Here is a 13,811-nt window from a genome sequence, read left to right as displayed (position 1 = left end):
GTACCTTCAGATAAGTGATCATACTTAATGTAAAATTAAGAGAATCATGTTTTGATATATGCACATGATAGCATACTACATGGGTATTAATTACCATTTATTTTCAATTGAAAATATGTATTTTTTTTCATGCTAGCAGTCGTACCACGTCACAGCCAATACAGTAGCAACAGACCTTGGTGAACAATATAATAGATATCAATCACTCACAGCTCATATTTTTTAATGCGTTTTTGCCTTATTTTACTCTTAATTGAACCTTGCAATGTTATACATAGGTGCCTTTTGTACACTTTACATTTATCTCAGGTGGGTTTAAAAGGTACAGTAGCACAAAAAGCACCCCCTCTATACAGAATGTAAATGGCAATAAATAAATATAGTTCAATATGATCATTACTAACTTTGCATAATATTGTAGTATACAGTATCGTGTATATTTATACCCCCGACCTTTGGTTTTCAAATATTTTATGAGTAAACTTAAATCATAGATGCCGTTGCCTGCCATTGTGCCCTTGAGCAAGGCACTTAATTCCCCCACAACAACAGCTCCCCAGGCGCCCAGTGTGCCAGCTCCTCTCCAAAAAACCTGTATACAGTGGGGGAAAAAAGGATTTAGTCAGCCACCAATTGTGCAAGTTCTCCCACTTAAAAAGATGAGAGAGGCCTGTAATTTTCATCATTGGTACACATCAACTATGACAGACAAAATTATTTTAAAAAATCCAGAAAATCACATTGTAGGACTTTTAATGAATTTATTTGCAAATTATGGTGGAAAATAAGTATTTGGTCAATAACAAAAGTTTCTCAATACTTTGTTATATACCCTTTGTTGGCAATGACACAGGTCAAACGTTTTCTGTAAGTCTTCCCAAGGTTTTCACACACTGTTGCTGGTATTTTGGCCCATTCCTCCATGCAGATCTCCTCTAGAGCAGTGATGTTTTGGGGCTGTCGCTGGGCAACACAGACTTTCAAATCCCTCCAAAGATTTTCTATGGGGTTGAGATCTGGAGACTGGCTAGGCCACTCCAGGACCTTGAAATGCTTCTTACGAAGCCACTCCTTCGTTGCCCGGGCAGTGTGTTTGGGATCATTGTCATGCTGAAAGACCCAGCCACGTTTCATCTTCAATGCCCTTGCTGATGGAAGGAGGTTTTCAATCAAAATCTCACGATACATGTCCCCATTCATTCTTTCCTTTACACGGATCAGTCGTCCTGGTCCCTTTGCAGAAAAACAGCCCCAAAGCATGATGTTTCCACCCCCATGCTTCACAGTAGGTATGGTGTTCTTTGGATGCAACTCAGCATTCTTTGTCCTCCAAACACGACGAGTTGAGTTTTTACCAAAAAGTTATATTTTGGTTTCATCTGACCATATGACATTCTCCCAATCCTCTTCTGGATCATCCAAATGCACTCTAGCAAACTTCAGACGGGCCTGGACATGTACTGAGGTAGCTTAGTGGGTAAGAGCGTTGTGCCAGTAACCGAAAGGTCGCTGGTTCTAATCCCCGAGCCGACTAGGTGAAAAATCTGTCGATGTGCCCTTAAGCAAGGCACTTAACCCTAATTGCTCCTGTAAGTCGCTCTGGATAAGAGCGTCTGCTAAATGACTAAAATGTAATGTAAATGTACTGGCTTAAGCAGGGGGACACGTCTGGCACTGCAGGATTTGAGTCTCTGGCGGCGTAGTGTGTTACTGATGGTAGGCTTTGTTACTTTGGTCCCAGCTCTCTGCAGGTCATTCACTAGGTCCCCCCGTGTGGTTCTGGGATTTTTGCTCACCGTTCTTGTGATCATTTTGACCCCACGGGGTGAGATCTTGCGTGGAGCCCCAGATCGAGGGAGATTATCAGTGGTCTTGTATGTCTTCCATTTCCTAATAATTGCTCCCACAGTTGATTTCTTCAAACCAAGCTGCTTACCTATTGCAGATTCAGTCTTCCCAGCCTGGTGCAGGTCTACAATTTTGTTTCTGGTGTCCTTTGACAGCTCTTTGGTCTTGGCCATAGTGGAGTTTGGAGTGTGACTGTTTGAGGTTGTGGACAGGTGTCTTTATACTGATAACAAGTTCAAACAGTTGCCATTAATACAGGTAACGAGTGGAGGACAGAGGAGCCTCTTAAAGAAGAAGTTACAGGTCTGTGAGAGCCAGAAATCTTGCTTGTTTGTAGGTGACCAAATACTTATTTTCCACCATAATTTGCAAATAAATTCATAAAAAATCCTACAATGTGATTTTCTGGAAAAAAAATTCTCAATTTGTCTGTCATAGTTGACGTGTACCTATGATGAAAATTACAGGCCTCTCTCATCTTTTTAAGTGGGAGAACTTGCACAATTGGTGGCTGACTAAATACTTTTTTTCCCCCACTGTATGTATGTGTGTCTTTTGGAGGGGTTGGGTTAAAAGTCCAATTTCAGTTGTGTGCAATTGACTAATATAGTAATCTTAATATTGTTGTTCCTCATTCACCAAATGTACTGTACCTTTGTTATACAACAGTAGAGAGGGAGATTTGAAACTGTCTTGAGACCGGCTTTAGGAAGACTAATTAACATGAAAAGAAGTACAGCAAATGTGAACCTGCTTTCAAATAATTCATTAAAAGTTGATCTTTGTGGTCTTTGTGCATGGCGTCTTATCCACAGAGGGCCGGTGTGTGTGCAGGTTTTTGTTTTAGTCAAGCAGTAACACACCTGATTCAACTAATCAAGTCTTGATTGAAGTCTGATTAGTTGATTTGTTTAATCAGGTGTGTACTGGTTGGCAAGAACAACAGCCTCTGTGGATATGAATGCTACTGCCATGAATAGTAATGATCAATTTATTTTAATAACTTTGGGGGAATTTATTATAATTTTAAGCTTACATAAGAAATGTCAATTTGTACGTTTTCAACATTTGGAAAATAATTAAAATTGCTTATTTAAAAGGTGACCTTATTTGTAACACCTATGGGCTTAAAGTGAACATTCGGTACCCATTAAGCCCAGTCTGGACTTTTCACATATTTTATCAAATATTATTACCTCACAAAAAATGGTGTAAGTAAAGTCATAAAACTTCACATGAGCGATTCACCCTTCATTTTAGGGCTGTATACGTTAGGCATGTCTAATCGTAGATTTTGGTGGACATAATTGGTATACTTACGGTTTTGTATCTTATATCTTTTGTTTATTGCCCTTTTCAAAAAGTGTTAGTCATCCTGAAAATGAAAATATTTATTACATCATTTCATCATATTGGCTACTTTAAAAAACAATAATACATTGAATATGCTGTGTTCATGTCAAGTATTCTGAATTAAACAAACTTTATACTAAAGCTTTTATGTGTTATGCTGAAACAATTAAATAGATATCAACAAATGTTGTGATATGACAGTTTAATAATGCCATGTTTCATTTCCTTTCAGGTTGAGTCTCTGTGCTAGGCCTGAGGGTTAACCGGAAGGCAGCGGTGCTGTAGAAGAGTCCATTCCCCTGCCTTTGTGGTTCCCATGGAGGGGTTTCCTGTCCACTGACCCACCGTGCTGCCTCACCAGGACAGCAGCCATGTCCGCCTGCAACACCTTCACGGAGCACGTGTGGAAACCAGGCGAGTGCAAGAACTGCTTTAAGCCCAAGAGCCTGCACCGCCTGGCCGAGGGTGGCCTGAAGACGACAGCTCCTGAGCAACCCTCCCAGCAACAGAGCCAACCCCCTGCTGGAACTAGACCCAACGGCAACAGCTCCCAGAGGGGAGGCGGAGGCGGTAGCAGTGTCTCAGCTCGCTCTGGCCACTTCCGCCCTCCCGTGGCTAAGAAGCCCACAATCGCTGTCAAGCCCACCATGATGCTGTCCTGCTCTTCCGCCGACCTGGACTTGGAGGGAAACCTACATCGGCCGCCAGACGCTGGTGAACCCGGCAAAACTTCTGCCTTTACCGTCTGGACCCGCAATGGGATGAACCGCAAGAAGCCCGGCGGGCATAACAACAATGAAGGGGAATATGCCGGGGAGGAGATTGAGCGTTACAGACAGCGCAGTCGGCACGCACCCAGTGGTAATGACAATGGTTTGACTGACATGCTCAAAGAGATTGCGGGCCTGGGCTCTGGCCCCAGCGCCTTGTCCGGGTCGAAGGACCTCTTTTTGGGGCGCATCAGCAACTCCTTCCAGCGCTCTTTAGAGAGAGGACTCCCCGCTTCTGGTTGCTTGGCCATTGGGAGCAGCAGCGGCAGTGGAGGGGCCGCCCAAAAGAGGGTGTCCCTCAGCAACAGCATGGAGGTCATCAGCACCGAAGGAGGGCGCTTCTGCTACCCTGAGTTCTCCAGCGAAGGAGAGGACGATGATGAGGATGAAGATGACGAAAGTGAAGGGAACGACGACGATGAACACGAGAGCTGGGATGAGAGTGACGAGGAGCTTCTAGCTATGGAGATCCGTATGCGGGGCCAGCCGCGCTTCGCCAACTTCCGTGCCGCCACACTTTCCCCAGTCCCCTTTGCCCAGGGGAAGAAGTGGAACACTGTACCGTTACGTAACCGCTCACTCCAGAGGATCTGCGCCGTGGACTATGACGACAGTTATGATGAGATCCTTAATGGATACCCCTCCACGGACGCCATTGGAGGCCACAGTCTCCTTCCGTACGGCCCTAATGACCTGCAGGGCAGCGGCTTCCTCTCCAATTCGGAGTGCACCACTTCCCCCGAGTCTTCATCATCGCTGCCGGAGGACTTACGCACCACTTCCAGCTGCAGCAGCAGTGCTCCCTGTGGCCCCCTGAGAAACGGCCTGCACTCCCCCTCCGCTTTCAGAACACCGGCCCTCCAGGCTGCTGGGACAGACAAGGAACAACAGACCCAGAAGGCTGTCAGTCCACCCAAAGTCACGGAGACCCACAAGGCTGTTCTCGCCATCCAATTGGAGGATCAGGACTGCAGGGAGGGCTTACCTATGCCCCAAGCTCTTCCCGGGCAGCCGGTGACGATCAGCTTCAGCCCCACAGAGGAGCAAGCCAAACCTTACCGTGTGGTCAACCTGGAGAAGCATCTTATATGTAAGCCCTACACAGTGGTGGACGTGTCTGCATCCATGGCTAGCCCAGAGGAACAAAACCAAGACAGCACTCCCAAACAACCAAAGACTCCCATTATCCCCTCTTCCTACCCCATCTCCCCCTTATGCCAGCCTCTGTCTCCAGCCTCGCCCATGTCCCTATCATCTCCCATCTCCCCCACATCCACCACACCCTCTGTCTTCCAGGGCAATGCCAGCAAGAAACCAGGTGCCATCCGCTACCAGGAGGTGTGGACGTCTAGCACCAGTCCCCGTCAGAAGATTGCCAAATTGGATCTGGAGTCCACTGGAGCATCTGGCCCTGCTGTCCCACCTCGCAACTGCAGCCACAAGTCGGCCCCCACCTCCCCCATTGCTGGCCTCTCCTCCTCTCGAACTGTACCTGTGAAATCCCCTAACCTGTCTGAGATCAAGTTCAACAGCTACAACAACGCAGGGATGCCCCCCTTCCCTATCATCATCCGGGATGATACCACATATTCCCGCAGATCCAAGAACGCCGTCAAGGTGCCTATCGTCATCAACCCAAGTGCTTACGACAACCTGGCGGTGTATAAGAGCTTCCTGGGTCTAAGCGGGGAGGTGCCCCAACTAAAGGAAGGGAGAGTGGCTAGCCACACTTACGAAGAGATCGGCTCCTCAGAGAGTGTCCAGCCTTCTCCTACAGAGAAAACTAGCGGTAAAGCGGCATCAGAGAAAGCTGCTGCTGAAGAAAGGAGAGCCGCTGCAGCAGCCCTGATAAGACAGGAGCTAACCGCCAGAACCACTAAAGACACGACCATAGCTGCGAGCATGGCTGCTGGTGCTGTTTCTCCTTCAGCTTCCACATCGATTGCTGTTCCAACTCCTCTCACTGTCGCTGCCATCTTGGCCAAAAGCAGCTCCAGTTCAGCCACTAGTGGGCGCACTCGCAAGATCAGTGGGGAGACAACATCCAGCAGAGAGGGGAGCACTGACTTCCCTCTGTCATCAGGCACTGGGACAGGCCACCGGGAGAAGGCCAGCACTGTGTTGTCCCAGATCGTTGCCTCTATCCAGCCCCCACAGTCTCCCCCAGAGTCACCTTCCCCACATTCTAAAGCCTGCAGTATCGAGGAGCTGTACGCCCTCCCACCCAATGCCACCAAAGAAACACTCAGTCGACCCAAGTCTCTTTTCTCCTCCACTGACAGCTGCCTGTCCAAACCCAGGAAGGACACACCCTCTAAGCAGCTGCCCAAATCCCAGAGTGCCTCAGCAGCCGTGCCCCTGTCCAGCCCCACCAAGTCAGAGCCCAACGCTCCATTCCCCCCTCCCAGATCCACCTCTTCCCCATACTACGCCTCCAACATCCTTCAGAGGCACTTTGGCCACTGGACCAAGCCTGCCGCCTCCAGCTCCCCCTCGCGCCCCAGTGACGGAGAGACCAGCCCAGGTGGAGGGGAGGGGAGACGGGTGGCGGCAGAGAGCGCCAAGCCCAAACGCTGGATCTCCTTCAAGAGCTTCTTCCGCCGGCGGAAGGAAGAGGACGAACAGCGGGAGAAGGCGCAGAAGGAGACGAAGAAGGGCAAGCTGGTGGGGCTGGACGGGACGGTCATCCACATGCTGCCACCTCCACCCATCCAACGCCACCACTGGTTCTCTGAGGCCAAGAACGAGGACCCCAGTCAGAAACCCACCATCATATTCACCTACAAGCCAGACGGCAGCGCCTCCGGTGACTGGGAGGGGGAACTGCGGGTGGAGGAATGTAGAGAAACTGCTCTGCTGTCCCCAGAGGAGAGCCGAGACATCAGACCATCTACCACCGAGACTGCCCTCCACTGCAAGGCCATCAGGTAATGTATTTAAATCTGTCTTTAAAAAAGCACAGTTCTCTTGTTTCTCTTAATCCTTGCTCAGGAAAATTATTTTATAATGTTCTCTATACTTACCTATAAGCCAACTCCTTACTGCAGATAACTGCAGGCCTTGTTATTTGTAAGCAGCACACTTTATGATGAGACTTTACAATATTTGTACGGGGCATTATTGGGTAATATACTGTTAGCGATGGGTACTTTGGCCATCCATCATATGCAGTTAATTGAGCATTGCCAGTAGGAGCGGACGGCACTGTGACGAGAAGCGGCAATGTCTTCAGTTTAATCAGGACGGTTTGTGACTAGTTAATTAGCAGGGCTGTAATCTACACTTTACTGGCCTATTCAAACACACAGAATGCGTCCCAAATGGCACCCTATTCCCTATTTAGTGCACTATTTTTGAGCTGGGCCCATAGGGCTCTGGTCAAAAGTAGTGCACTATATGGGGAGAAGGGTGACATTTGAGACGCAGTTAATCTCATCTCAAACAACTGTGTTGCATGACCAGGGTTGGAGAGTAACGGATTACATGTAACTGATCACACAAAAACTAGATGTAATCCGTTACCAGCTAAAATATTGTAATCAGATTAGATACTTTTGAAAAACTAGATTACTTATAGGATTACTTTGAAATTCAGAAAGGATGTTTGTGAAATAATTATTTGACACCTTTCTGTTTTCTCAATGACATTCATATCAGCATTGAAAAAAAGGTGCACATTTAAGTTGGTCAGAGACCACTGATGACACACCAAATTAGCTTGATGGATCACGGGAAAGAGCAGGAATAGGCTTTTGTATGCTACAGTCCAAGCTATGTCTTCCAATGGTGTGACTGCTGTCGGCATCCAAAGATTATCCTATTTGAATAAATGCTTGGAGGTAAAGTGTAGTCTACGGTCAACACTGATACCACTTATTATTGATATCTACATAGCGCATTGATGTGAATCACACTGCTATTTGCGGCTGAAGGATTGTGGTTGTTGTGGATGGCTGTTCACAAATGTATATGTGTATTTAAAAAAAAATTATGGCTGAATTGAAGACGTTTAAACTGCCTATCAATCATTGTTTTTGCAACCAGTGGACACCCAGTAAAACATTTGCTCTTGCAGCAGCTGCATAGTCCAATCAAATCATCGAATCAAGCTTTATTTATACAGCACATTTCAGCCATGGAATGCAACACAGGAAAAAAATAAAAACAATGAAAATAAAAACAGAAATATTTACTACACAACAAACATAAGAGGATAAAAAATAAAAGAATAACAATTAAAACTGAATGACTAAAAAGCACCATAAGGAAAAGCAAAGCTAAAAAGGTGTGTTTTTAAGATCTCTTTTAAATATGTCCACAGTTTTGTCCCACCTCAGGTTCTCTGGCAGGCTATTCCAGAGGCTGGGGGCATAATAACTAAAGGCTGTGTCTCTATGCCTCTTGGCCCTAGGCTTTGGGATAGTTAAAAGGCCAGTTCCAGAGGACTTGAGGGACTTACTGGATAGCATGTCTGACATGTATTGGGGTGCACAATCATGGATTGATTTAAAAACCAATAGAAGAATCTTAAAATAATTCTAAAACGCGACATTGAGTTCAGAATCTAAAATAACACCTAGGTTTTTTACCTGCTGTTTTATCTTTTTTGGCCTTGAATTAAAATGTGCGGCCAGATTATGTCTGTGCTGTGGCTCCAACCATTAGTACCTTGGTCTTGTCTTGATTTAGCTGGAGGAAGTTGTGAGCCATCCAAGTATTTAAATCACTAATACAGTCTAATATTTTATCCGTGGAGCTAAGATCCTCTGGTGACACAGAAATGTAAAGATCTGTATCGTCTGCGTAGCAGTGAAAATCAATGCTGTGCTTTCTGATAACGCTGCCAAGGGGTAACACATCTCTCTCTCTCTCTCTCTCTCTCTCTCTCTCTCTCTCTCTCTCTCTCTCTCTCTCTATATACAGTGGGGAAAAAAAGTATTTAGTCAGCCACCAATTGTGCAAGTTCTCCCACTTAAAAAGATGAGAGAGGCCTGTAATTTTCATCATAGGTACACGTCAACTATGACAGACAAATTGAGAAAAAAAAAATCCAGAAAATCACATTGTAGGATGTTTAATGAATTTATTTGCAAACTATGGTGGAAAATAAGTATTTGGTCACCTACAAACAAGCAAGATTTCTGGCTCTCACAGACCTGTAACTTCTTCTTTAAGAGGCTCCTCTGTCCTCCACTCATTACCTGTATTAATGGCACCTGTTTGAACTTGTTATCAGTATAAAAGACACCTGTCCACAACCTCAAACAGTCACACTCCAAACTCCACTATGGCCAAGACCAAAGAGCTGTCAAAGGACACCAGAAACAAAATTGTAGACCTGCACCAGGCTGGGAAGACTGAATCTGCAATAGGTAAGCAGCTTGGTTTGAAGAAATCAACTGTGGGAGCAATTATTAGGAAATGGAAGACATACAAGACCACTGATAATCTCCCTCGATCTGGGGCTCCACACAAGATCTCACCCCGTGGGGTCAAAATGATCACAAGAACGGTGAGCAAAAATCCCAGAACCACACGGGGGGACCTAGTGAATGACCTGCAGGGAGCTGGGACCAAAGTAACAAAGCCTACCATCAGTAACACACTACGCCGCCAGGGACTCAAATCCTGCAGTGCCAGACGTGTCCCCCTGCTTAAGCCAGTACATGTCCAGGCCCGTCTGAAGTTTGCTAGAGTGCATTTGGATGATCCAGAAGAGGATTGGGAGAATATCATATGGTCAGATGAAACCAAAATATAACTTTTTGGTAAAAACTCAACTCGTCGTGTTTGGAGGACAAAGAATGCTGAGTTGCATCCAAAGAACACCATACCTACTGTGAAGCATGGGGGTGGAAACATCATGCTTTGGGGCTGTTTTTCTGCAAAGGGACCAGGACGACTGATCCGTGTAAAGGAAAGAATGAATGGGGCCATGTATCGTGAGATTTTGAGTGAAAACCTCCTTCCAGCAGCAAGGGCATTGAAGATGAAACGTGGCTGGGTCTTTCAGCATGACAATGATCCCAAACACACCGCCCGGGCAACGAAGGAGTGGCTTCATAAGAAGCATTTCAAGGTCCTGGAGTGGCCTAGCCAGTCTCCAGATCTCAACCCCATAGAAAATCTTTGGAGGGGAGTTGAAAGTCCGTGTTGCCCAGCGACAGCCCCAAAACATCACTGCTCTAGAGGAGATCTGCATGGAGGAATGGGCCAAAATACCAGCAACAGTGTGTGAAAACCTTGTGAAGACTTACAGAAAACGTTTGACCTGTGTCATTGCCAACAAAGGGTATATAACAAAGTATTGAGAAACTTTTTCTCATTTTGTCTGTCATAGTTGACGTGTACCTATGATGAAAATTACAGGCCTCTCTCATCTTCTTAAGTGGGAGAACTTGCACAATTGGTGGCTGACTAAATACTTTTTATCCCCACTGTATATATATATATATATATATATATATATATATATATATATATATATATATATATATATATATATAAATACACAGTTGAAGTCGGAAGTTTACATACACCTTAGCCAAATACATTTAAACTCAGTTTTTCACAATTCCTGATATTTAATCCTAGTAAAAATGTCCTGTCTTAGGTCAGTTAGGATCACCACTTTATTTTAAGAATGTGAAATGTCAGAATAATAGTAGAGATAATTATTTATTTCAGCTTTTATTTCTTTCATCACATTCCCAGTGGGTTAGAAGTTTACATACACTCAATTAGTATTTGGTAGCATTGCCTTTAAATTGTTTAACTTGGGTCAAACGTTTTGGGTAACATTCAACAAGCTTCCCACAATAAGTTGGGTGAATTTTGGCCCATTCCTCCTGACAGAGCTGGTGTAACTGAGTCAGGTTTGTAGGCCTCCTTGCTCGCACACGATTTTTCAGTTCTGCCCACACATTTTCTATAGGATTGAGGTCAGGGCTTTGTGATGGCCACTACAATACCTTGACTTTGTTGTCCTTAAGCCATTTAGCCACAACTTTGGAAGTATGCTTGGGGTCATTGTCCATTTGGAAGACCCATTTGCGACCAAGCTTTAACTTCCTGACTGATGTCTTGAGATGTTGCTTCAATATATCGACATAATTTTCCTTCCTTATGATGCCATCTATTTTGTGAAGTGCACCAGTTACTCCTGCAACAAAGCACCCCTACAGCATGATTATGCCACCCCGTGCTTCACGGTTGGGATGGTGTTCTTCGGCTTGCAAGCGTTCCCCTTTTTCCTCCAAAGATAACGATGGTCATTATGGCCAAACAGTTCTATTTTTGTTTCATTAGACCAGAGGACATTTCTCCAAAAAGTACAATCTTTGTCCCCATGTGCAGTTGCAAACCGTAGTCTGGCTTTTTTATGGCGGTTTTGGAGCAGTGGATTCTTCCTTGCTGAGCGGCCTTTCAGGTTATGTCGATATAGGACTCGATTTACTGTGGATATAGATACTTTTGTACCTGTTTCCTCCAGCATCTTCACAAGGTCCTTTGCTGTTGTTCTGGGATTGATTTGCACTTTTCGCACCAAAGTACGTTCATCTCTAGGAGACAGAACGCGTCTCCTTTCTGAGTGGTATGACGGCTGCGTGGTCCCATGGTGTTTATACTTGCATACTATTGTTTGTACCGATGAACGTGGTACCTTCAGGCGTTTGGAAATTGCTCCCAAGGATGAATCAGACTTGTGGAGGTCTACAATTTTTTTATATGGTCTTGGCTGATTTCTTTTGATTTTCCCATGATGTCAAGCAAAGAGGCACTGAGTTTGAAGGTAGGCCTTGAAATACATCCACAGGTACACTTCCAATTGACTCAAATTATGTCAATTAGCCTATCAGAAGCTTCTAAAGCCATGACATAATTTTCTGGAATTTTCCAACTTAGTGTATGTAAACGTCTGACCCACTGGAATTGTGATACAGTGAATTATAAGAGAAATAATCTGTCTGTAAACAATTGTTGGAAAAATTACTTGCATCATGCACAAAGTAGATGTCCTAACCGACTTGCCAAAACTATAGTTTGTTAACAAGAAATTTGTGGAGTGGTTGAAAAACAAGTTTTAATGACTCCAACCTAAGTGTGTGTAAACTTCCGACTTCAACTGTATATATATATATATATATATATATATATATATATACAGTGGGGAGAACAAGTATTTGATACACTGCCGATTTTGCAGGTTTTCCTACGTACAAAGCATGTAGAGGTCTGTAATTTTTATCATAGGTACACTTCAACTGTGAGAGACGGAATCTAAAACAAAAATCCAGAAAATCACATTGTATGATTTTTAAGTAATTAATTTTCATTTTATTGCATGACATAAGTATTTGATCACCTACCAACCAGTAAGAATTCCGGCTCTCACAGACCTGTTAGTTTTTCTTTAAGAAGCCCTCCTGTTCTCCACTCATTGCCTGTAATAACTGCACCTGTTTGAACTCGTTACCTGTATAAATGACACCTGTCCACACACTCAATCAAACAGACTCCAACCTCTTCACAATGGCCAAGACCAGAGAGCTGTGTAAGGACATCAGGGATAAAATTGTAGACCTGGACAAGGCTGGGATGGGCTACAGGACAATAGGCAAGCAGCTTGGTGAGAAGGCAACAACTGTTGGCGCAATTATTAGAAAATGGAAGAAGTTCAAGATGATGGTCAATCACCCTCGGTCTGGGGCTCCATGCAAGATCTCACCTCGTGGGGCATCAATGATCATGAGGAAGGTGAGGGATCAGCCCAGAACTACCAAGCTGCTTGTTTTTTTTTCAAGGGTTTTTCTTTATTTTTACTATTTTCTACATTGTAGAATAATTGTGAAGACATCAAAACTATGAAATAACACATATGGAATCATGTAGTAACCAAGAAAGTGTTAAACAAGTCAAGATATATTTTCTATTTGAGATTCTTCAAATAGCCACCCTTTGCCTTGATGACAGCTTTGCACACTCTTGGCATTCTCTCAACCAGCTTCACCTGGAATGCTTTTCCAACAGTCTTGAAGGAGTTCCCACATATGCTGAGCACTTGTTGGCTACTTTCTTTTCACTCTGCGGTCTGACTCATCCCAAACCATCTCAATTGGGTTGAGGTCGGAGGATTGTGGAGGCCAGGTCATCTGATGCAGCACTCCATCACTCTCCTTCTTGGTAAAATAGCCCTTACACAGCCTGGAGGTGTGTTGGGTCATTGTCCTGTTAAAAAACAAATGATAGTCCCACTAAGCCCAAACCAGATGAGATGGCGTATCGCTGCAGAATGCTGTGGTAGCCATGCTGGTTAAGTGTGCCTTGAATTCTAAATCAATCAAAGACTGTGTCACCAGCAAAGCACCCCCACACCATAACACCTCCTACTCCATGCTTTACGGTGGGAAATACACATGCGGAGATCATCCGTTCACCCACACCGAGTCTCACAAAGACACGGCGGTTGGAACCAAACATTTTCAATTTGGAATCCAGACCAAAGGACACATTTCCACTGGTCTAATGTCCATTGCTCGTGTTTCTTGGCCCAAGCAAGTCTCTTCTTCTTATTGGTGTCCTTTAGTAGTGGTTTCTTTGCAGCAATTCATCCATGAAGCCCTGATTCACACAGTCTCATCTGAACAGTTGATGTTGAGATGTGTCTGTTACTTGAACTCCGTGAAGCATTAATTTGGGCTGCAATTTCTGAGGCTGGTAACTCTAATGAACTTATCTTCTGCAGCAGAGGTAACTCTGCGTCTTCCATTCCTGTGGTGGTCCTCATGAGAGCCAGTTTCATCAGAGCGCTTAATGGTTTTTGCTACTGCACTTGAAGAA

General features: G+C 44.6%; 1 protein-coding gene across 1 annotated transcript in view; it reads left to right on the top strand.

The window, feature by feature from the left end:
• The first annotated feature begins 3,437 nt into the window (after positions 1-3,437).
• The window catches only part of peak1 (pseudopodium-enriched atypical kinase 1), a 45,460-nt gene continuing 35,086 nt past the window's right edge, over positions 3,438-13,811 (top strand). The window contains exon 1 of the mRNA XM_041837647.2: positions 3,438-6,898. Within this exon, the coding sequence (XP_041693581.2) occupies positions 3,573-6,898 (3,326 nt within the window). The 5' untranslated portion in view covers positions 3,438-3,572. The remainder of the gene's footprint in view (positions 6,899-13,811) is intronic.

The sequence above is a fragment of the Coregonus clupeaformis genome, chromosome 19 (assembly GCF_020615455.1).
Source record: "Coregonus clupeaformis isolate EN_2021a chromosome 19, ASM2061545v1, whole genome shotgun sequence".
NCBI lineage: Eukaryota > Metazoa > Chordata > Actinopteri > Salmoniformes > Salmonidae > Coregonus > Coregonus clupeaformis.
The sequence above is the reverse complement of the archived record's forward strand: the minus strand, read 5'-3'. Positions and strand labels throughout refer to the sequence as shown.